Genomic DNA, 22,892 nt, shown 5'->3' with positions numbered 1-22,892 from the left:
GCCTGCCCTGTGGCCTAAATTAGGCAGCCCTGTGATGTGTCCCAGACTCCATTTGCTTCCCTGTAAGAACCACGTCCGTTTAAAGTCTGTGCTCCTTGCCAGACTGCAGGTGCAACAGAGGCTCACCGGGGCCCTCGCCGTGTCACCACTGTGTTCCCACGCGGTGGGCACAGAGAGCAGGTGCCCACAACATGGTCGTTAATGGATGTTGAATAAAACTCAGATTCATAGTATCCCAGAACATCAATTGTTAGGGAAAATACCATTGCTAAAGTACTCAGTCCAGTTTGATATTAAAATACCGGAAAAGTATCAGACCACGAATAGTCCACGCATGGTAAATGACAGCACTGGGTCGAGTACGTGGAGTTCCGGTCTCTGATTAATCCTTAAATGTAGATGGTGCTGGAGGTGGGAAAACCCCAAATGACCCTGAAACTACTTTTGTTTTGTCAAATAAATACAACAGGGAAATGAAAACCATGATGATGATTTCAGATTTTTAATCTGACACTCTATTTATAACCACTTTGCTTGGTTAATACTGTGTTTTTTCCTGTTTCCAAATTAGATATTTATCTTTGAAAACAACATCTACTACTGCGCGCACGTCGGGAAGCAGGCCATCCGCGTGGTGTCCACGGGCAAGGAGGGCGTCATCTACAACGGCCTCAGCGACTGGCTGTACGAAGGTAAGGCGCTGGGGGCCGCGAGGCGTGAGGTTTCTAGTTGCTGCTGCTGCTAGATTGGTTTCTTTTTTTTTCCCTTTGACTTTATAAATTAAACTCCAGTTTCCTGAGGTTCTGCTAAATTAAAAAGATTCTGTGGGAGCTTCCAGGAGCACGGGGCTGTCGGTGGAAGCCCAAGGTGCTGAGCGCTCACCTGGCAGCCAGGTGTGCCAGGTGTTGCAGAGCCCCCCAGCTCTGCCCCGAAGGGCAGGAGGAACATCAGTGGGAGACCACTCATCCAAGGAGGGGACCTCCGGGAACATTCGGGGATTGCAAACCCATGTGTTTTTCTACCCTGACTCTAAGGGGCCGGGTGCCTTGGGGAGGGGACAGTTGAAAAAGAAAGAAGATGTTAAATCTTTCCAGAGCGACCAATCAGAGTGACTGGCTGTGCTGAGTGCATCTGCCTTGAGGGACATTTTCTCTCACTGATTTGCCTTTGGCACCGAGACTCCTGCTGTATACATTATCAAATAACTAAAAATCTGAGGGGGAAGCTCTCTTCTGAAGCTTTTATAATCTGTCTCCACACCAATGACACCTTCATCGTAACAGTAACAGCCAGGCCTTGACTGCTGTAGGTGCCGGTCACTGTTCCGGCACTTTGTTATCTGTCCCCTCGTTTAACCGTCTGCCGTAGTTCACTCCGGCGGCTGTAACAAGACACAACACGGCACTGCAGGCTGCGTGGCTTCAACAGCAGAAACGTGCTTCCCACAGTTCTGGAGTCTGGGGTCAGGGAGCCAGCAGATCTCCTGTGTCTGCTGAGGCCCCTGCCTGGTGCACACTGCTGTCTGCTCCTCGTGTCCTACCTGGCGGTCTCTTCATCCCCTTGTAAGGACGCCGGTCCCATTCGTGAGGCACCACCCTCAGCCTGTCAGAGGTGCCACTCCTGCCACCATCCATCACCTTGGGGATTTGGGCTTCGACATATGAATCTGGGGAGACACAGACATTCGGTCCACAGCATCCTCGTGGCAACATTTTGTTTCACAGATGCGGCCTGGTGAGGGCAAATATTCTGCCCAAGTTTACAGGTTGGGGAATATTTGCTGAGGAATGTCATTGTCCAAGTCCAGGACAGTCACCTTTTGGAAACTCTGCAGGGGATCCATGTGCTCGTGCAGCCGGCGTTGGGCTGGTGGATGGCGGGAGCGCTTCTCAGCCTCCCGCCCGAGACCGTACGGCTGTGGCAATAACCCACCACGCCAGGTGGGCAAGGGAGGATCAGGAATGTTCTGGGCGCTTTGTCAAGCCAGTGTCATTTCTCCTAGTTCGATGCATTTCTCCAGCCAGGACTCTGCATTGCGGCGGCTTTATGCATCATAAATTACAAAGCAGATGGGTGCGCAGCTTGGTATTTCGCCTGTCATGGTTCCACTGAAGTCACTAAATCATAAAGTTCTATGACTTGATTTTTAATTCTTTTTAAATTGAGGTGTAATTTGTACACAATAAAATGCACATTATAAGGCCAGTGCAGTAAGTTTGACAAGGGGTATATACTGGGTACCCCCAGCAAGACACAGAGCATTTCCATCATTCCAGAAATTTCCCTCAGCCGCTTTCCAGCCACTTCCCCACCCCAAGTCTGTCTTTCAGAGACCACCACCACCCTGGTTTCTAGGCAGCTTTTCCCGACTGACGTCCACGCAGGGCTTCCTCTCCAGCGTGGCTGCCTGGGCTCAGAGAGCCCAGCTTCTGAGCGGCCTTCTGAGCCCAGCAGAGTCCAGCTTGAGGCTTTATTGTCCCATGACGTCCCAGCCCCGCCTGAGGGAGCCGCTAGAATGAAACGCACGCTGGCCATTGTCTGCTGTGGTCGAGCTCGCTCTGGGCAGAAGCAGCCCTGGGGACCGCGTGCTAAGCTGTCCCCCAGCCCCATGCAGGGGGACATTCCGGAGCAACCGTGCGTCCCTGCACTGGTGCAGTCCCTGTGCCCGTGCTGGCCGGCGCCGTGTCCAGAGTAGGCTGCTGACAGTGAGGCTCATTCCCAGGCACAGCTGGACAACTCCGTCCTCTCTGCTCCCTCTCAGCCTTTGCCACAGAGGGAGGGGGCTCTGTGTCCGGGCAGGAAGGGGAACCTGGGCCGGGGATCAGACTGCTTCGGGGTTCGAAGCAAGGCTGCAGAGTCCGAGACCCGGATGGGAGACCAGCCAGGCAGGCACAGGACACTGGCGGGTGCTTTCCTCCACCTGCTTGTCTGTGAGGGGGACAGGCGTCACGACACGGCTCTGCAGGGATCCTGTGAGAGGGTGACAGAACGTATCGCACATGTGATAGTAGTCAGCCAATGGCAATTGCTGCTGTTTCTTACAGTAATAATAAAATTATATTTTAAAAGAAGTTATTGTAATAATGTGGTTATTACTATTACTGTACCTATTTTTTTTTATTTTAAAATATTTTTTAGAAAAGGCACAGGTATCAAAGCAACATTTCCCCGGAGCATCATTCTGTCGTTTTTACAGAAATTGACCTGGAAGTTCAAGAGAGGCCCGTGGAAATGATGACCGGAGACCCCCAAAGACACAGGTCCCCTGGGGTACTGGCTGCAGGAGCCTAGGCCTGCTCTAGGACTAATCTCCTTAAAAAATCCATAACCAGGAGATTTAAAATATCTTTCTTAGTATCTTCTTAATAAAATAAAAAGTTCATTGCTTTGCCATTCAAGTTAAGCTTTTGCCTTAGCAAATCCATTGAAAGGATTTTTTTCTTCAAGGCATTTACTGAAATTGTGTTGATATGATAACAGAGCCCTAAATATTTTAAATCAATCATGGTGGATGTGGCAGCTTAATCTGCTTAGTGCTGTTCCCCGCAGGTTATATTCGCTGACGCTCGGATTTCTGAAGGTGGGCGCACGGGAGCCCCGGGGAATCTTGCTTCCTTTTTTAATAATGGGAAAGTAAACTTTGAAGGTTTTCGCCTAATCTGGGACTTAACTGTTTCACTTCCAGGCTCTGCCTTAAAAAAATGTGGGCAGTGGGAGATGGGAAGGGAAAATACGCTGAGAGCACTTGCAAAGGGCCTGGCTCGCTGGGCTGTTCTGGGGAACTGAGCCCCCTGAGTGGGGGGAGCAGCCACTGTCGGCCGCGGGCCTGTTGGCAGCAAAAAGCCATTGTGATTTGTTTGTTTCCCGGAAAGGATCCTAAACGTATTGAACATTGCAAACTATTGGGGACTGAGAGAGAGAAGAAGTAGGAGCCCTGGGGGCTGCCCAGGTTTATGGGTGCAGCGTAGGGGGACCTCCAGGGACCGAGCAGCCGCCAGGCGCCAGAATGCCGGCTGAGCGCTGGCAGGGAACGCCGTGCCGCCGCCCGGCTCCTGACTCTCTGGAGACTGTCCCTGGCCCATGGTGGCCACAGACTGATTTTGATAAGCGAAATACATAGATTTATTTTATTCTTCTGGGTAAATGTCATATAGTTACATAGAAGTTTGATTTTAATATAAAACTAAATACGGCTTAATGGTGTCCTCTGTTGCAAGGTTTGCTAAAGTTGGCTATTCATAAACTAAAACTAAGATGTTGCTAGAGTTTTTCGAGGACTATGGATGAGTGTTCCGTTAAGAATTTGCACTTTCACACGAGGCTTAGAAATTTTGCAAAGCTCATAATATGAGGACATACGGGCAAAGAGTTGGAATTCTCCAGATGTTATAAAAGGTACTTTGTCGCCACTGCTACAGAGTCGTTATATTTTCCAGTTGCTGCTCCTCATTTCTAAATTACTGTTCGTTCACTTTTATTATCATGAGGTGTAGTGGTACAACACAGAATCCTTGGCTGGTAATTTTTTCATAATAAGACTTTAAGTTATTAAATGTTTCAGCCTCGATTTCAAAAGCAGTCATATGTATAATCCAGAATAAATATAATTATTCAGTGACGCGCCATTATTGTGGAACAGCTCACAGCTCTGTGGAAAGCTGGACTGTGTTGGGGTCGTTGGAGGAGGCCTCCTGTCTGCAGGTGTATCGTGTGGAGGATCTTGCTCTAGAAGGGCAGTGGGGGCAGGTGGGGGCGATGGACTTGATAAGATACAAAGCATGGCCTGGGATCGTGTTTGGGACGGCAGGGAGTTGAGAAAGTGGCCTGGAGAGGACTTGTTTAATATCTGGCGTGATACAGATGACATTCCAGGGCTGGATTTAACCTTAAGTATGCCGGAACCTAAAGGTACTTGGCAAATGCGCTCAGAGCAGGAGACCTGTTTGGCGAGGCGGCACTGCCCAAGGGCATCAGCGGGAATAATGTTTAGTAAGGCTCTGGGCCGGCTGCTCCTGATGTCGGCTTGCCTTGCCGGGTTCTGGGACCCGTGCAGCCAGGCAGCACCTGACAAACAGTGGCCGGGGGAAGTCATGAGCCCACAGTACTCACGCCTTATGCCCTGCCCAGGTGCACTGCCCACGCCCTGCAGCCTTGCTCTGCTCTCCTGAGGCCACCTCCTTCCTGGGGCACAGCCCCCTCCCCCATCCCCAGGCTGGCTCTGTGCTATACCCACCTACCTGGGAGCCCCCCAGAGAGACCATCTCCGCTGTCCCTGACCACTGCCAGTCGCTGGGGGCTAGTGTGGAGGAAGTGGGGGTGAGGCTGGTCTGGCCCAAAGAGGCCATCTTCCCAGCACTGCCAACTGGAGATATGTTTAGCACATCCTGAGCTGGAACCCAGAATGCTCTAGAAACATCACTGGCAATAGAGTCAGGCCTGCTGTATAAATAGGGCAGGACCTCTCCCAAGCCAGATTCATTCAGTCCTGCCTGATGGACGCCCAAGCCCTGGTCACATGGTCTTTACCCTTCACCTGTGTGTCGCTGCTAATGTCCAGAGACTACAGCCAGGGCAAGGGAAGGCCTGTTTTTCAATTCTTTACACAGTTTTTCAAAGCATCTTTTAAACAGTCTACACTAATGACCCAGTAGTTTTCTCTTCCAGCAAAATGCTCTGAGAGGCATCAACAAGAGGCCAGGTGGGCCCTCGGGAGATAAATTTGAGTTAATGGTGGTTTTTTGGTACAATTCCATGCCTCATATTAGTAACTTTGAGTATTCAAGGAGGTGTGGGGGGGGTGGCTGTCATGGGGAAAGAACATTGTTACAACAGAAGCTTCGTGGAGATCATGGAACCCTTCCGAATGTGTCTGTCTGCACAGGAAACGTCTCCACTGAGAAGAGGGAACTCTGTTCCTCCAGATCACCCTCAGCTCCCAAATCCCGTGAAAGCAAAAGAAAATTAAGTAGCATCTCACATGTAACTTGCATATTGGCTCGAATTTAAATGCACGGTACATTACATATTTTTGTGCCCTGTATGTGCTGCGGAGTGCCGAGTGTCCGTTTTACGCATGTCGTGAGCAGACCAAAGCCAGTTTGGGCCACTGGTGACTGTCACCATCTTGCAGTGAATATCGGCAGCCTTGCACTTCCAGAGGTAGGTGGAGAGCTTACAGAACGCTGCCTTTTTATCAGTGGGAAAGCGTTATTAGTGCCTCTTATCCCTTTTTTTATAGAGATGGGGTCTTGCTATATTTCCCAGGCTGACCTCGAACTTGAACTCCTGGGCTCAAGAGACCCCCACCCCCACCCCTCGCCACCTACCAGCTCAGCCTCCCTGCTGAGTAGTAGGGACTACAGGTGTGCGCCACTGCACCTGGCCTCTCAGGCTGCTGACGTACGTTTAGAGGATGATATTTGAAGTGCTGATGGAGCCGCTGGAGTGTAGGTTCTTGGTGAGGTTCTTCAAATGTTAACTGTCTGCAAAGTGCCTGTTTGGGGCACTTCAGCTGCCAGCCACCTGCTCCCGGCAGTAGATCAAAGTGGCTTCATGTTCCCTTCACTCAACATACTGACCATGCTGATGTTTTTAAGATAAGTTTTAGAGCCAGCGATACAGTGGGACTTGGAATGATGTTCAAATAGGTCCATTACTATTTAAACCACAGACGTGCAGTTATTTGGACTTCCTGTTGGTCACACCTCTGGTTTGCATCATGGGAGACGTTTGGTCAAAGAAACTGCTGTCAGGGGACTGGCAGGAAGTGGTGATTTGCTTTACAAGGCTGCCTTGTGGAAGGCAGCGTGGGTGCGGCCAAGGGCAGGGTGTTTGTGGTGACGATGACTGTGTTTAAATAAAAGCTTCACCACTTAACAGCTGTGTGAATATGGACGAATATTTACCTCTTTGTGTCTCTGTTTCCTTGTCTGCAAAACAAGGATATTAGTGGTATATGCTCCCAAAATTCATGTGGAGATTAAATTGAGCTAATGCATAGAGTTGTTAGAACAGTGCCCGGCACTGGTGAACTCTAAGTGTTGCTGTCGAGACGACTATTGCTTTACCTTGCAGTTTCCCAAACTTGTAAAATCAGAGGCACCGGCTCCATTTCCCATAGAGCGTCGTCAGGAGCACTAGTGTGTAGTTGATGGTGTCTCAGTCTTGGTGTTGGGGACTCTGAAACTCTGTTCACTCGCACAGTATTATCAGCGCTGTGCCTGTGCAGAGAGAGCACTGGGAGTTCCCAGTCACCCCAGACAGGCGCTCGGTGCGGGGTTGGACGTCTCCTCGAGAGCCTCTGTCTGCGTTTAGGTTCTGCGGGCTGGAATCTCGCCCGATTTGTCACCACCCCTGACAGAGACACTGTTTTCATTATGAACCCCGAAGTTCTGATAACCTGGTACAAATTATACCTCGTGATCTCTTGTAGAAATTAAGTACTTAAGAAAATTATATTCTGCTTCATCTGTGATTTCTAGAGGAGGATGTGAGAGTAAAAGTGGTGATGAACTATCTCACATGCATCAGCGTCTGGCGAAGCTGTCGCACCTGGGCGGGGCGGGGCGGCGTCGGAGAATCAGATCGTCCTGAGCGGTCGGCTTGATGCTGTGGTATCTAATGCAACAGGAATGAGTATTTCCCCTGTCTAGTCTCCCACTGCATAGACTATTAATGACCTGGACTTGGACGGCATATAAATTCTACTTTATAGGGAGACACAGAGGAAAGCTGAAAGCGGTTCGGTGGAGACTCAGCTCTGACCAGAAAGAGGCTGAGACGGCCTGATAGGTTTGTTCCGCCCATGCCCCCCTGAACAAGTGGGAGCTGTCCGGGTTTCTCAGCCTCTGCACAGCTCAGCATAACAACAGTGGTCCCAGGCAGGAAATGAAAATGTCAGGAGTGTGACAGAGAACATGGTAGCCACGTAGGTTAGACGGCTGCTGGGTTCCTCCCTGCCCAGACCTCCCCTCCCACCCCCCTCTCAAGGCAGCAGCTCCTATCTTGGCACTTGCTCAGCACCAGAGTCCATACAGGGGCTCTTCAGGGAACCTTAAACACATTCTGCGGCATCGTCTCTCTGTCTCTGAGAGCGTAGGTAGAGTGTCACCCTATTGTTACGACAACATGCATTGTTATGACCACACTTACGTATGTTTCATCTGTGTTTTCTTGAAAGAATATCACGTGGTTCTTGATTCTTCGATCACAGAACTAGGGAGGTCGGAGCTGAAGTGGACGTCACAGTCCTCTAGCCCAGGGGTTGGCAGACTGCTTCTGTGAACAGCCAGCAAGTAAAGACTTTCGGTTTTGCAGCCATACGGTCCCTGTGGCCACCACTCGATCCTGTTACCATAGTGAAACAGCAGCTGTAGACCACAGGTAACAAATGGCATGGCCGAGTTCCAATAAAACTTTATAGACAATGAAATTTGAATTTCCTGTAATTCTCACATGCCATTTAATATGCTTCTTTTTTCTCCACCCATTAAAAAGCACAAAAGCAATTCTTAGCTCTCAGGTCACACAACGGAGGCAGCCAACTGGATTTGGCCCAAAAGCCACGGTTTGCTATCCCGGTGTGTGCAGTCATCACATTAACAGAGGAGGTTGCTGACGTCCAAAAGATTAAATGTCTGAATTCTTCTAGCTCTTGCCATCTGAATCAAGATTGTTTGTAATAACAACCAATTATTTCAAATCTTGTCTCTCAAAAAAAAAAAAAATCCAGTTACTTGAAAGCAAAAACAGTATGTTTTCCATAATACCAAGTGAATCTCTGAGTACTGAATCAATGTTCAGAAAATACTTCTGAATCGGTTAATTCACAGAGAGAAACTCGTGTCCTCTGGAAACCTCCCTTGGGGAAATCACATTGTTCCTCCCTGCTCAGTAGCGTCAGAACTTCCATTTCCACAAACTTCCGTCAGCAGAGGAACACCTGATTATGGAAAAGCAACGGTAATTGTTAACCTCATTCTAATTATGAGTTCTGGGATGGTCCCCACTGCCCCACGGTAGTGGTCCCCCTTCTAAGAGCCCAGGGGTGTGGAGTGACAGCGCACAGACTCCAGAGCACCCCCAGATCGCCGCCAAGTCTTAGTGCACATACAGAATCTGTAAGAACAAGAATGGCAACGCCGTGTTTTCAGTGAGAGTTTCTTCTGGGCCAGGGCTCGCACAAATGAGCTTATTTAGTCCTCTCAAGAACCCTGTGAAGAAAGTACAGCTTGGCGTCCCTTGGTGTCTGCAGGGGATTGTTCCGGGAACACCCCGCCCCTGCTTGTATACCAAAGTCCAAGGATGCTCAAGCCCCTGATATGAAATGGTGCTGTATTTGCATATGATCTGCGCAGCCTTCTGTATACTTTAAGCCATCGCTACGTTGCTTACAATACCTCACACGCTGTGAGTGCTCTGTCAGTAGTCGGCATGCTGTATTGGATTTTTATTTCCATTACTTTTTATTGTTGCATTGTGTTTTTAAAAAAAATATTTTTGATATGAGGTTGGCTGAATCTGCAGATATGGAACCCGAGGATACAGACAGCCGACTCTCCGATTACCCTCTTGCAGAGCTGTGGAAATGTTGGCTTGACTATAGTAGGTGACCCTTCTACTGTCACACAGCCCATAGGTTCCCAGCCATATGCATGTTGCACAGAAGTTGCATTAATCTCTTGCATATAAAATGAGGCTTGCATCAATACTCGGTTACGAGGAGACCACCCTCTTGAGCTGGTCTGCTTGACACCACCAGCCTCGGACCACCGAGTTCTGTGAAAAGCATTTCTCATGGCACAGATTTAAGAGCCCAGCAAGCCTGAGTTCAACTCCTACATGTGCCACTTCGCTGCCCGGTGACAGAATAAATCACAGACCTCGTCTGACTTTCAGTTTCCTCCTCTGGAAGATAAGGGTTGGGGTGCCTTCCTCAGAGAATTGTCCTGAAGTTAAGTGAGAGCCCATCTCCAGGCCCCCCACAGGGAGAGGATAAAAGCGATGACTGCTTCCTGGTCCTGGGATTTCTCCGAGGGAAACTGGGCAGGGGCTTCCTGGCTCCAGATCTTCCCCTTTGTAGCTCCTTGTTTCCTGGGCGTACCCACCACCCTCCCGATAGCCACGCTGACCGGTTGTTTTGCTGTTTAATTAATGTTACGTCTCATCACATCTGTACCCTGGGAATTCTCCAGCCAAGACCTGCGATTTAAACCAAGAAATGACACTATTCAGTTGTGGGTTGGGAGAGTTATCCTAGCCAGTCTGGGAATATTATTCTGACAGTTCTTGACATAAAAAATGATCCTACAGAAGCTGAGGTGAGACAGTAACGCCCACCAAAGAAGGAGCAATACTGTGCTTTCGGGATATCTAGATGGAGGCTTCTGGCCTGCAGGACAGCAGTGAGGGCCTTGCTTGGTGACTGCGGCTGTGGTGAGAGGAAATAGTAGGGATTGGGTTGGAGGTTCCTAGGAAATGCAGTGCTGAGAGCAGAGACCACGACTTCTGCTCGGCAGCCAGCATTCCCTTCCCGGAACTTCTGAAATGAGCCCAGTCAGGAGGAGGCCAGAGGGAAGGGGTGCAGGCTGGGAGAGGCCGGACAAGACAAGCAGGAGCAAACCGAAGCACCCCTCAGTCACTCAGAGTGCCAGGCTGCCGGGGCCGCCATCTGCTCAGGTGACACAGCTGCACTGGGGCAGAAGGGAGCGCCCTGGAGGGACACGTGCTGCAAGTAAGGGTCAGCCTGGAAATGGCGCAGCAGGTACTGCTCCTTGTAACTCGCTGTGGCTCCAGCAGCGAGCCGGGAAGCTGCGTCAGGCGATTGTCCAGAAGGCGGGAGAACCAGGACCACAGATACCACATCTGGGGGGCATTCTTGCCAATAACCGACATCAACTCTGGTACCCAGAGCAGAAGAGGAATTTTCTGGAGGGATATTGGGGGGTCTCTCAGAATTAATGAGAAGCTTCGAGAGCCAGGTGCAGAAAGCAGGCAAACGTATGGGGCGGCTGAGGGGACGCCAGGGGTGCATCTGGCGGGACTGCTGCAGTGGTGGGGCAGCGGCATGGGGGACAGTGCCTGCCCAGATCCCAAATGACGTTAGTGAATGAGCTGCAAATAGAAACGCCATGTCCCCCAACTGACCGCCCACCCACAGCTAGGGAGGAATATTCCAAGGAAGGGCTGGGGTCTGCAATTCTCCATCCTTGCAAACTCGCCTTATCATTTCATGCTAAGTGATAATAGCTCAGGGGACAAATCAGCATCATCGGTTCTCATCATCTCTTCGATGGGAAGGTCTATTAATGTCATGTGCACCTTGCGGCAACTCCCTTCCTTCTGTCATCTCCTGGGAGTCTGTAAGTCAGTGGGCGGGCTCCCACAAGCAGCCCACGGGCTGTGCCCGGGAGGAGCCCAAGCTCCCAAGGATGACTGGGCGGCTTCCGCATGGCTGTTACGTGGCGCTGAAACCTCTGCAAACCTCTGGCTCTCAGAACCATAGCTGAACCAACACCTGAAAATCCAGGAAAGGCCACCTTTCGAGTCCCTGCCAGGTGCCCCGCATGGGGTTGGTGGCTGTGGAGGACTGTGCCGGACGCAGTGCCAGCGCCTTGCTCGGTGGAAGGAGGAGAGGGAGGGAGATGAAAGGGGTCAGGGAGGTGGCCCCTTCCCTGGAGGAATGACACCTGGTCAGCGCGGCTGGGAAGCCCAGGCCGGCCGTGTGAAGCGACCCCTTCCTTTCCCTGTCCGGGTACGGTGCATGCGTTTGTTCTGCGCCGAAGCCTCTGGCAGGTCCTCCAAGGGAAACAAAGATGCTTTAAGATCTGGACCTGCCTTCACAAAGTTTATATAATGCAACATGGTATTTAATCACATCCTGATTATGTGGTACAAATCTTCAACACCTGTAGACACTTTGGGCTGAATGACATATTCTGACTTAAGACTGTAGAAACATGAAACTTAGAAAACTAAGCAACCATTAAGCCATTAACTCAAGTTAATTCTTTAAAATAAAATTTTTCCAGATTTCCTTCTCTGGAGATATCACTGGAACATAGTTCCCAGATGTTTTCCCAATTTCAGATCTGAGATCCTGTAAGGTGTGACCAACATAAGCATTTCCCAGTATAGAGACTTATAAATTGCTAAGGAAAAAAGTTGATGATTAGAAAATTTGTGGTTGTCCCCCTGTCTCATCACATCACACAGAATTTTCTAGCCCTCCCCTCGTAGCTCCTATGAACAACCCTTCCTCCCTCCGTGCCGGGACGGTGCCCCTGCCAGGACACTGTGGCCTCTCCTAGCTCTATTCAGACACTTGGCGCCTGACCTTGGTCCTGTCCCCTGCCTTGGCATTTAGGGGACCCTGGGAAGGGTATTCGGGATCTCCAGAGCCTCTGGGACTCAGGGGTGGAAGGCAGACCTTAGCCCCTGGTCACTCCCCCCCCACAGGTACTCAGTATGCCAGAAATCCCTTTTACTCCTGGGCCAAATTAAGGTTTCCTTTGACTCTTCATGGAGCATAGCGTACCATACTTAGGTGCTCGCACACATTAAAAGAAGATAAAGCCAGAAGTAAAGAGAGAGAAATAGTCATAAGTGGCTGTGGCCGAAATTTGCAGAAATACAGGTTGAAGCCACAGTCTCCCTATCAGGGACGCTTGTTCACTGGTCTCTCAGGACTTGCCGTCGTATCTCCAGGGCGTTGTGGACATGCTCGCCTCCCGCCTCCCGGGGCTTATGTGCAATGCTTGTGTTTTATGGCAGCATTCAACTGAGTCTGCAACAGTCATCATTAAGAGAGAATAAAGCTGAAAGGGGAATTGAAGACTACATAAAAGGGACCTCCCAGGCTGTCCGAGAGGTGGCCTTTCCGGCGTAATGAGCCTTTATTGCCTCGGATTCAGATGATGGAGAACAGGAGAAAGGAATGGGATTTTTTGCTCTGAGATTTCCCAGAGCAGATAACGCTTAGTCCTTGGGGTGAGAAAGGGGAGGGAGTGTGTGTGTGTGCGTGTGCATGTGTGCGTGTGTGCATGTATATGTGTGTGAGAGAGAGGGGAAAAGGGAGAGAGAGGGAGAGAAGGGAGAATTTCATTTAAGCTGCTCAAACACCTGCTTTAACAAAAGTTCGACAGGCCTAAAGGTAACTTGCCATCAATGTTGCTGTTGCTTTTTGGCATTTCTGGAGTTTCAAAGTACGTTCCTCACGTAGGGAACGACAAGGGGCCCTGTCCCCCAGGAGGAGTGTGGCCGAGCTGCCTCTGAGCACAGGTGGCTTTGCAGCAAGTCACCTACACGTCCGCCATTCCCCAGTGGGTCCCACGTAACGGGCTGCCTGAGCCTTGGGCTTTTCCTGCCCTGCGGAAGCAGCCCCTGGAGAATTTCCAACTTAAATCTCTCCAGCCGCAGAGAGAAACACTTACTGGCTTTTTCCCCCAGGGTGAAAAAAGAGGGCTGGGAACGGAGACCGGCTATCAGTGTAGGCGCGGAAGCTGCACTCAGCAGCCAGGGAGGGTGTAAGGAAAAGCTGTCTGAGTGATAATGGCAACGGGATAGAAAATCGAAACCCCAACTTCCTTTCTCCTTCGTCGAAGGGGGGGACGCTGCCACCTGGTGGCCAGCCGAGGCGTGTTCCGGGAGCAGATCCTGTCCCTGGGCCCCGCGTGTGGATTTGCAGACCTCACTGATGATCATGAGAACACTCGCGGGCGTAATGTGCAAATGGCACGGCGCTGATTAGAGGGCGCTGCCAGCCCTGCAAGGTAAATCTCCGCGTGCCTTCCGGCTTGATGTTCGCCGATTTCTTTTCTAACCCCACATTTAATTCTGCTCTCGGCACCTTGGGTAAAATATTCCGTGGCAGGGAAAAGGCAGCAGATGCAAGCAGGAATAAATACGGTTTTCCATATTTAGAACGAGGCCGTGTACTTCCGAGCACAGATCCGTCAGGCATGTTATTTATGTCTTTTGAAAATTTCTGGGACTCAGGTTTCTCTGGGTGCTTTGATTTTCTCACCGTCTCTAGCGGTGGTGCAGGGAACAACACATGGTTGCACACCCGAGCGCTCACTGGCCCTCAGAACCCATGGACCCCTTTTGTTCAGGGTGAGCCTGAGCTCACGCTCACTCCCTACCTTCTGTTTCGGTGTGTCTCTTCCCTCGTTGAGAGATGACAATCTGCAATACTGATGTCACCCGGGCAGATGGAGTCTGCAAATGTTGAGCCCCAGCCCGAGCTGCCAGACTGCACGAGGCATAACAGGCAGTAGCCCCAGTCGGGTTCCCCGGCCTGCTAGGCCCAGCAGTGCGGTGGGCAGCGCGGCGGGTGGCATCAAGGGACTCGCCAGGCTCTGCCCTCCCTGGGCCTGCGATTCTGGGTGCATGACTCGGTCTTCCATCTGGGAGGACTCCGCACCACCCTTCCAGGGTGCGGTGGGCTCAGCCTCTCACCTGGACTCAAATCAAGGCTCCACTCACCCAAGTGACTTCGGCGAGTTGTCAATGTCTCTGAACCTCAACTTTCTGCTCTATAAGATGGGACAAGAAAAGCAGATACACAGGTCATCAGCAGGATTACAACAGAATTGCTACAGTGTCTGGCATTCTGTAAGTGTCTACTAACTAGTGGGAAAAAAAACATGTACCAGGCTTACTAACAGCTGCCCCTCCCAGCTAATTAGATTACTATGAAGTTCAAAGGACACAGGGCATATGGCATTAGTATAGCATAGGTATTAGTGTGGGGAATTTGAGGGAGGTGGAGCAAGATGAGTGAATAGAAACCCCAGCAATCATCCCTCCTCACGAATACCAAATTCAACAACTATCTGTGCAAGCAAGCACCTTCAGAAGAACCAGAAAATCAGGTGAGTGATCATACTACCTGGTTTCAGCATTATGTCAAGGAAAGAGGCAACAAGAAAAGGAAAGAAAAGATGGTCTTACGTTGCCTACGCTACTGCCCCCTCGTCCCCCGGGTGGTGCCGAGCAGCACCAAGCAGAGAGAGAACCTGTGTGCCGGGGGAGGGAGGGTGAAGTGATTGTGGGACTTTACATTGAAACCCAGGCCCCCCACCCCCGGCACAGGGAACACAGCAGAGGGCAGAATTCTGCTGATGCCCATGGAAGGGAGCATTTAGGCTGGCCTGCCAGAGGGAAATCCTCCACTCTGAAACCCGAGCTCTGGCTGGCCCACAACTAGCTGACACAAGGCAGCCTGGGGCCTGGACTAAATGCCTAAGGCAGGGGGGCACAAAGGCTGAGATCCTTGGGCAGTTCCTTTAGCTGTGCTGGCTCAGAGCCAGTGCACATGACCAAGTGAGACACCTGTGCCTGTGTCACCTCCTCCCCCCAACTACAGGCGGTGCGGCTCAGGAAGAGTCTTCTTCCACTTGGGAAAGGAAAGGGAAGAGTTCAGAGGACTTTGCTTTGCAACTTGGGTACCAGCTCAGCCACGGTGAGATAAAGTACCAAGCAGATGCCTGAGGCCCCCGAGTCCAGGCCTTGGTTCTGGGACGGCATTTCTGGACCCACCCTGGGCCAGAAGGAATCACACTGCCCTGAAGAGAAGGAGCCAGTCCTGGCAGGATTCACCAACTGCTGACTAAAGAGCCCCTGGACTTTGAATAAACATCAGAGGTAGCCAGGTAGTGGTCACCACGCACTTTGGGTGAGACTGAACTGACTTCAGGTGTGACCTGCCACTGGTGGCCACAAGGGAGTGCCCAGGTCACTCCTCCTCCAACTCCAGCAGCCCAGCACAGAGAAGAGCATTGAAGACTTTGGCTGGTCATCCAGGGAATTCTCCTGTATCTTACCCAAGTCCACTCAGGTGACACCACCAGGAGTCTGCAAGAGTCACAGCATTACTGGGCTTGGGGCACTCCCAGTGCTGATATGGCTGCACTGACCAGAGACTGAGATCACAACACTCAGTTCTCTTTGAGTACTTGGAAAGCCTGCTCAAGAAAAATGGGTTCAAACAAGCCCAGACTGCAAAGATTAAAATAAACATGGAACTCTTCAATGCCCAGACATCAACAAATATCCACAAGCATCAGGAACATCCAGGAAGACATAACCTCATCAAACAAACTAAATAAGGTACCAATGACCAATCCTGGAGCAATGGAGATATGTGACCTTTCAGACAAAGAATTCAAAGTAGCTGTCCTGAAGAAGCTCAATGAACTTCAAGACCATACAGAGAAGGAATTCAGAAGCCTGTCAAGAAGTTTAATAAAGATACTGAAATAATAAAAAAAAAAAGCAGAAATTCTGGAGTACAAGCATCAAGTCTCTCACAGCAGAGCTGACCAAGCAGAAGAAAGAACTAATGAACTTGAAGACAGGCTATTTGGAAATACACAGTCAGAAGAGAAAGAAGAAAAAAAAACTGAAGCACACCTACAAGATCTAGAAAATAGCCTCCAAAGGGAAAATCTAAGAGTTATTGGCCTTAAAGAGGAGGTAGAGAGAGAGACTGGCGTAGAAAGTTTATTCAAAGAAATAATAACAGAGAACTTTCCAAACCTAGAGAAAGATATTAATGTTGAGATACAAGAAGGTCCTAGAACAACAAGCAGATTTAACCCAAACAAGACTACCTCAAGGCATTTAATAATCAATGTCCCAAAGGTCTTGAATAAAGAAAATGTCCTAAGGGAAGCAAGAAAAAAGGGGAAAAAAATGACATATAAGGGACTTCCACTATGTCTGGCAGCAGACTTCTCAGTGGAAACCTTACAGGCCAGGAGAGAGAGGCATGACATATCCAAAGTACCAAATGAAAAAAAAACCTTAACCCTATAATATTATATCCTATAAAAATATCCTTCAAACATGAAGGAGAAATAAAGACTTTCCCAGACAAACAAAAGCTGAGGGATTTCATCAACACCAGACATATCCTACAAGAAATGCTAAACGGAGTTCTTCAGTGTGAAAGAAAAAGATGTTAATAAACAACAAGAAATCATCTGAAGGTCTACAACTCACTGGTAACAGTAAGGACATAAACACAGAATATTGCTGTACTTGTTGTGCATAAACCACTTATATCTTGAGTAGGAAGACGAAAAGACAAACCTATCAAAAATAACTACAGCAACTTTTCATACATAGTATGTAAAGATACGGATGGAAACAACAAAAAGTTAAAAGGGGGAGCAGAGGTGGAATTAAAGGGTAGAATTCCTGTTAGATTTTTCTTTGTTTGTAAGCAGAGTTGTCATATGTTTAAAATAATCGGTTATGAAATTTTTTTTGCAAGCCTCATAGTAACGTCAAATAGAAAAACCTACAACAGATACAATAATAAATAGGTAAATAAATAAATAAATAAATAAAAAGCAAAAAGTTAAAACACACTACCAGAGAAAATCACTTTTAACAAAGGAAGACAGGATGGAAGGAAGAAAGAAAGAGAGGACCACAAAACAACCAGAAATCAAATAATAACATGGCAGGAATAAGTCTTTACCTAGCAATAATAACATTGAATGTGAATGGACTAAAGTCTTCAATCAAAAAACATAGAGTGGCTGAATCAATTTAAAAAAATAAGACCCAACTATATGTTGTCTGCAGGAAACCCACTTCTCCTATAAAGATACACATAGACTGAAAATAAAGGGATGGAAAAGATATTCCAGGCAAATGAAAACCAAAAAGAGCAGGAGTAGCTATCTATCAGATAAAATAGATTTCAAGACAAAAACTGTAAAAAGAGACAAAGAAGGTCATTATGTGATGGTCAGTTCATCAACAGGATACAACAATTCTAAATATATATGCAGCCAACACTGGAGCACCCAGACATATAAAGCAGATCTTATCCAAGCTAAAGAGAGATAGACCCCAATACAATAATCGCTGGCAACCTCAACACACCACTTTCAGCACTGGACAGAAAGAAAATCAACAAAGAAACACTGGACTTAATTGCACCATAGACCAAATAGACCTAATAAATATTTACAGAGCACGTCATCCAACAGCTGCAGAATACACATTTTTTTTCCTCAGCTCATTCTCAAGTATAGACCATGTTAGGCCACAAAACAAGTCTTAAAATTTATTTTAAAAAACTGAAATCATACCAAATATTTTCTCTGACTACAATGGAATAAAACTAGAAATTGATGACAAGAGGAACACTAGAAAATATACAAACACATGGAAATTAAACGATATGTTCCTGAATGACCAGTGGGTCAATGAAAAGATTAAGAAGGAAATTAAAAAATTTCTTTAAACAAATGAAAATGAAAACACATTTCAAAACTGATAAGATACAGCAAAAGCTATAATAAGAGGAAAGTTTATAACAATAAGTGCCTACATCAAAAAAGTAGACAAGCTTCAAATAAGCAACCTAATCATGCATCTCAAAGAACTAGAAAAACAAGAGCAAACCAAACCCAAATCAGTAGAAGATAATAGATAATAAAGATCAGAGCAGGCCGGGCGCGGTGGCTCACGCCTGTAATCCTAGCACTCTGGGAGGCCGAGGCGGGTGGATCACTCAAGGTCAGGAGTTCGAGACCAGCCTGAGCAAGACCCTGTCTCTACTAAAAATAGAAATAAATTATCTGGACAACTAAAAATATATATAGAAAAAAATTAGCCAGGCACGGTGGCGCATGCCTGTAGTCCCAGCTACTCGGGAGGCTGAGGCAGGAGGATCGCTTGAGCCCAGGAGTTTGAGGTTGCTGTGAGCTAGGCTGACGCCACGGCACTCTAGCCCAGGCAAAAAAGTGAGGCTCTGTCTCAAAAAAAAAAAAAGATCAGAGCAGAAATAAATGGAAATGATACCAAAAAACCAATGCAAAAGATCAGTGAAACAAAAAGTTGTTTTTTTGAAAACAGAAACAAAATTGACATACCTTTAGCCAGACTAAGAACAAAAGAGAGAGGCCCCAAATAAATAAAATCAGAGATGAAAAAGGAGACATTACAACTGATCCTGCAGAAATCCAAAGGATCATTAGCGACTACTATGAGCAATATATGCCAATAAATTAAAAAGTAGAAGACATGGATAAATTCCTAGACACATACAACCTACCAAGATTGAGCCAGGAAGGAATCCAAAACCTGAATAAACCAATAACAAGTAATGAGATACGAGAAGGAATAAAAAGTCTCCCATCAAAGAAAACCCCAGGACCTGATGACTTCGCTGCTGAATTCTACCGAGCATTCAAAGAACTAATACTAATCCTACTCAAACTATTCTAAAAAATCAAGGAGGAGGAATACTCCCAAACCCATTATATTAATATGGAACTTGTATCACCCTAATACCAAAACCAGACCAAGACACAACAGAAAAAGAAAACTATAAGCCAATATTTCTGATAAACATAGACACAAAAATCCTCAACAATATTCTAGCAAACCAAATTCAACAACATATTAAAAAGATTATTCATCATGATAAAGTGGGATACCCAGGCATGCAAGGATGGTTCAATATACATAAATCAATCTGATACATCCTAGCCACAGAATGAAGGACAAAAAAAAATGATCATTTCAATTGATGCTGAAAAAGCATTTGATAAAATTCAACATCCCTCCATCATAAAAAAAAAAAAACCTCTCAAAAAACAGTATAGAACGAACTTAAGACAATAAAAGCCATTTATGACAGCCCCACAGCTGGTATTATACTGAATGGGGAAAAACTGAAAGCCTTTCCTCTAAGACCTGGAACAAGACGGGACACTCACTTTCACCACTGTTATTCAACGTAGTACTGGAAGTTCTAGCTACAGCAATCCAACAAGAGAAAGAAATAAAGGGCATCCAAATTGAAAAGGAAGAAGTCAAAATATCAAAATGTTTGCAGATGATATGATCTTATATGTAGAGAAACCTAAAAACTCCACAAAAAAATGATTAGAACTGATAAGCAAACATAGTAAAGATGCAAGGTGTGAAATCACCATACAAAAATCAGTAGCATTTCTCTATGCCAACAGTAAACAATCTGAAAAAGAAACCAAGAAAGTAATTTCATTTACAATGGCTACAAATAAAATAAAATACCTAGGAATAAACTTAACCAAAGAACTGAAATATCTCTGTAATGAAAACTATGAAACACTGATGAAAGAAATTGAAGAGGACACCAAAAAAATAGGATATGCCATGCTTATGGATTGGAAGAATCAATATTGTTAAAATGTCTATACTGCCCAAAGCAATCTACAGATTTAATGCAATCCCCACCAAAATACCAATGACATTCTTCACAGATATAGAAAAAATAATCCTAAAATCTATATGGAACCACAAAAGACCCTGAATAGTCAAAGCCATCCTGAGCAAAAGGAACAAAACTGAAGGAATCACATTACCTGACTTTAAATTATACTACAGAGTCATAGCAACCAAAACAGCATGGTACTGGCATAAAAACAGAAACACAGACCAATAGAACAGAATAGAGAACCCAGAAATAAATCCACACATCTATAGTGAACTTACTGTCAACAAAGGTGCTAAGAACATACAGTGGGGAAACAATAGTCTCTTCCATAAATGGTGCTGGGAAAACTGGATATCCATATGTAGAAGAATGAAACTAGACCCTTATCACTCACTATACACAAAAAGCAAGTCAAAATGGATTAAAGACTTAAATCTAGGATCTGAAACTATGAAACTGCTAAAAGAAACCATTGGGGAAACAATTCGGGACATTGGTCTGAGCAAGGACTTCTTGAGTAACACCCCCAAAGCACAGGCAACCAAGGCAAAATCGGACAAATGGGATCACATCAAGCTAAAAGCTTCTGCACAGCAGGGGAAACAGCCAACAAAGTAAAAAGACAACCCACAGAATGGGAGAAAATACTTGCAAACTACCCATCTGACGAGGGATTAATAACTAGAATATAAAAGGAGCTCCAGTAACTCAATAGGAAAAAATCAAATAGTCTGAATTAAAAATGGGCAAAAGATCTGAATAGACATTTCTCAGAAAGCGACTTTTTCCTTGCCTCTTCCTCTCCCGAGGTGGTTTCTGCGTCTCTCTGCGCGAAAGACAGTGGCTAGGGGGAGAGGGCGATGCCCGCATTCGCCCAGCGCCCCGGCTGCGGCAGCTCCCGTGGGCAATGGTCCGCCCCGCCCCAATGTTCCCACGCTCCACTCCCTCGCGACTGGGGAAGCACTCAGTGTTCACGCAAAGGTGGAGCCTCCTAGTGGGGGTCCACGGACTAGGGGAGGGAGCCGCCCGGTTCCCAATCGCTCCTTCAGCGGCTAGGCTGTGGACCCCGACAATGGCGGCTGCCCACCCTCTCAAAAGAAGACATACAAATGGCCAACAGGTATGTGAAAAATGCTGAACATCATTAGTCATCAGAGAAATGCAAAATAAAACTGCAATGAGATATCATCTCACCCCAGTAAAAATGGCTTTTATCCAAAAGACAGGCAATAACTAATGCTGGTGAGGATGTGGAGCAAGTGGAGCCCTCATATACAGTCAGCAAGAGTGTCAATTAATGCAACCATCATGGAGAACAGTATGGAGGTTCCTCAAAAAACTAAAAATAGAACTGCCATATGGCCCAGCAATCCCACTGCTGGGTATATATCCAAAGGAAGGAAATTCAGTATATTGAAAAGATCTCTGAATTCCCATGTTTATTGCAGCACTATTCACAATAGCCAAGATTTGGAATCAACCTAAGTGTCTATTAATGAATGAATGGATAAAGAAATTGTGGTGTATATACACAATGGAATATTACATAGCCAAAAAAATGAATGAAATCGTCCTATTTGCCACAACATGGATGGGACTGGAGAACATTATGTTAAGTGAAATAAGTCAGGCACAGAAAGACAAATCTCTCAGTGTTCTCACTCATATGTGGGAGCTGAATATTAATTGATCTCATGGAGACAGAGAGTAGAATGATGGCTACAAGAGGCTGGGAAGGGCAGCGGGGATGGGGAGATAAAGTGGGGATGGTTAATAAGTGCAAAAATATAGTGAGATCATTAGACAGAATGAACAATATTTGGTAGCACAACAAAGTGACTATAATCAACAGTAAGTTAGGGTATACTTTAAAATAACTAGAAGAGTAGAATTGGAATATTCCTAATACAAAGAAATGATAAATGCCTGAGATGATGGATACCGCAATTACGCTGCTTTGATTAGTTCACGTTGTATGCTGTTTCAAAACATCACACGCACCCTATAAAGATGTACAACTATTATGTACCCATAATAATTAAAAAGAAAAAGTCAAGATGTTGACTGGTTGTGAATATTATTATTCCTGCGGCATTTATCAAGAAAAGAAGATGGCAGATTGGGGAAAGAATGAGCTCAGGGTATATACATGAGAGTCTTCAAGAGAAGCTAGAGAACATTCTGGAATTTCAGCATTTGAGGAGGGCAGGAGGACCTACCTGACCTGGGTCCTCTCTTTGTGGGAAGACATGTCTTCGGGCCTCTGAGTTCCAAAGACACAACCTTGAAAAAGCACAGAAAGACTGTTCACTTGTAGTAAGATTTGGAATCCCCACGTAGCCCTGAAGGCCCCCTCTGGTCCTAAAGCCCTCCCTGTATGAGAAGGGGGAGCCCCGTGTTTGGGGAGCGCACAGCTCCGATACAGTGTCCACCTTCCCTTCCGTTTCTTCAGAACCTGGTGAGCGAGGCACCTGCTGACAGTGTCCCTCGAGTCCCTGCACTGTGGGATCCCGCCCCACCCCCAGCTGGGTTGCACTGTTCTATTTTGGAAATCCCCCCCCCAGAGGAGCTAGCAAACTCTTCCCAAGCTTCTAGAAGTTTCTACCTGGGATTATTTTATTCATAGAGTAATTGTGGCAGCCAGGGTTACGTCTGCATCTTTGCTTTG

At 47.1% G+C, this 22,892-nt stretch overlaps 1 protein-coding gene across 3 annotated transcripts in view; it reads left to right on the top strand.

Moving 5' to 3' along the window:
* The window catches only part of DPP6 (dipeptidyl peptidase like 6), a 616,516-nt gene that overhangs the window by 485,578 nt on the left and 108,046 nt on the right, over positions 1–22,892 (top strand). For all 3 annotated transcript variants that reach the window (XM_045564622.1, XM_045564624.1, XM_045564623.1), the window contains one exon: positions 572–692. In XM_045564622.1, coding sequence (XP_045420578.1) covers positions 572–692 — 121 coding nt within the window. The remainder of the gene's footprint in view (positions 1–571; positions 693–22,892) is intronic.

This window comes from Lemur catta, chromosome 11 (genome assembly GCF_020740605.2).
Source record: "Lemur catta isolate mLemCat1 chromosome 11, mLemCat1.pri, whole genome shotgun sequence".
Lineage (NCBI taxonomy): Eukaryota > Metazoa > Chordata > Mammalia > Primates > Lemuridae > Lemur > Lemur catta.
The sequence above is the reverse complement of the archived record's forward strand: the minus strand, read 5'-3'. Positions and strand labels throughout refer to the sequence as shown.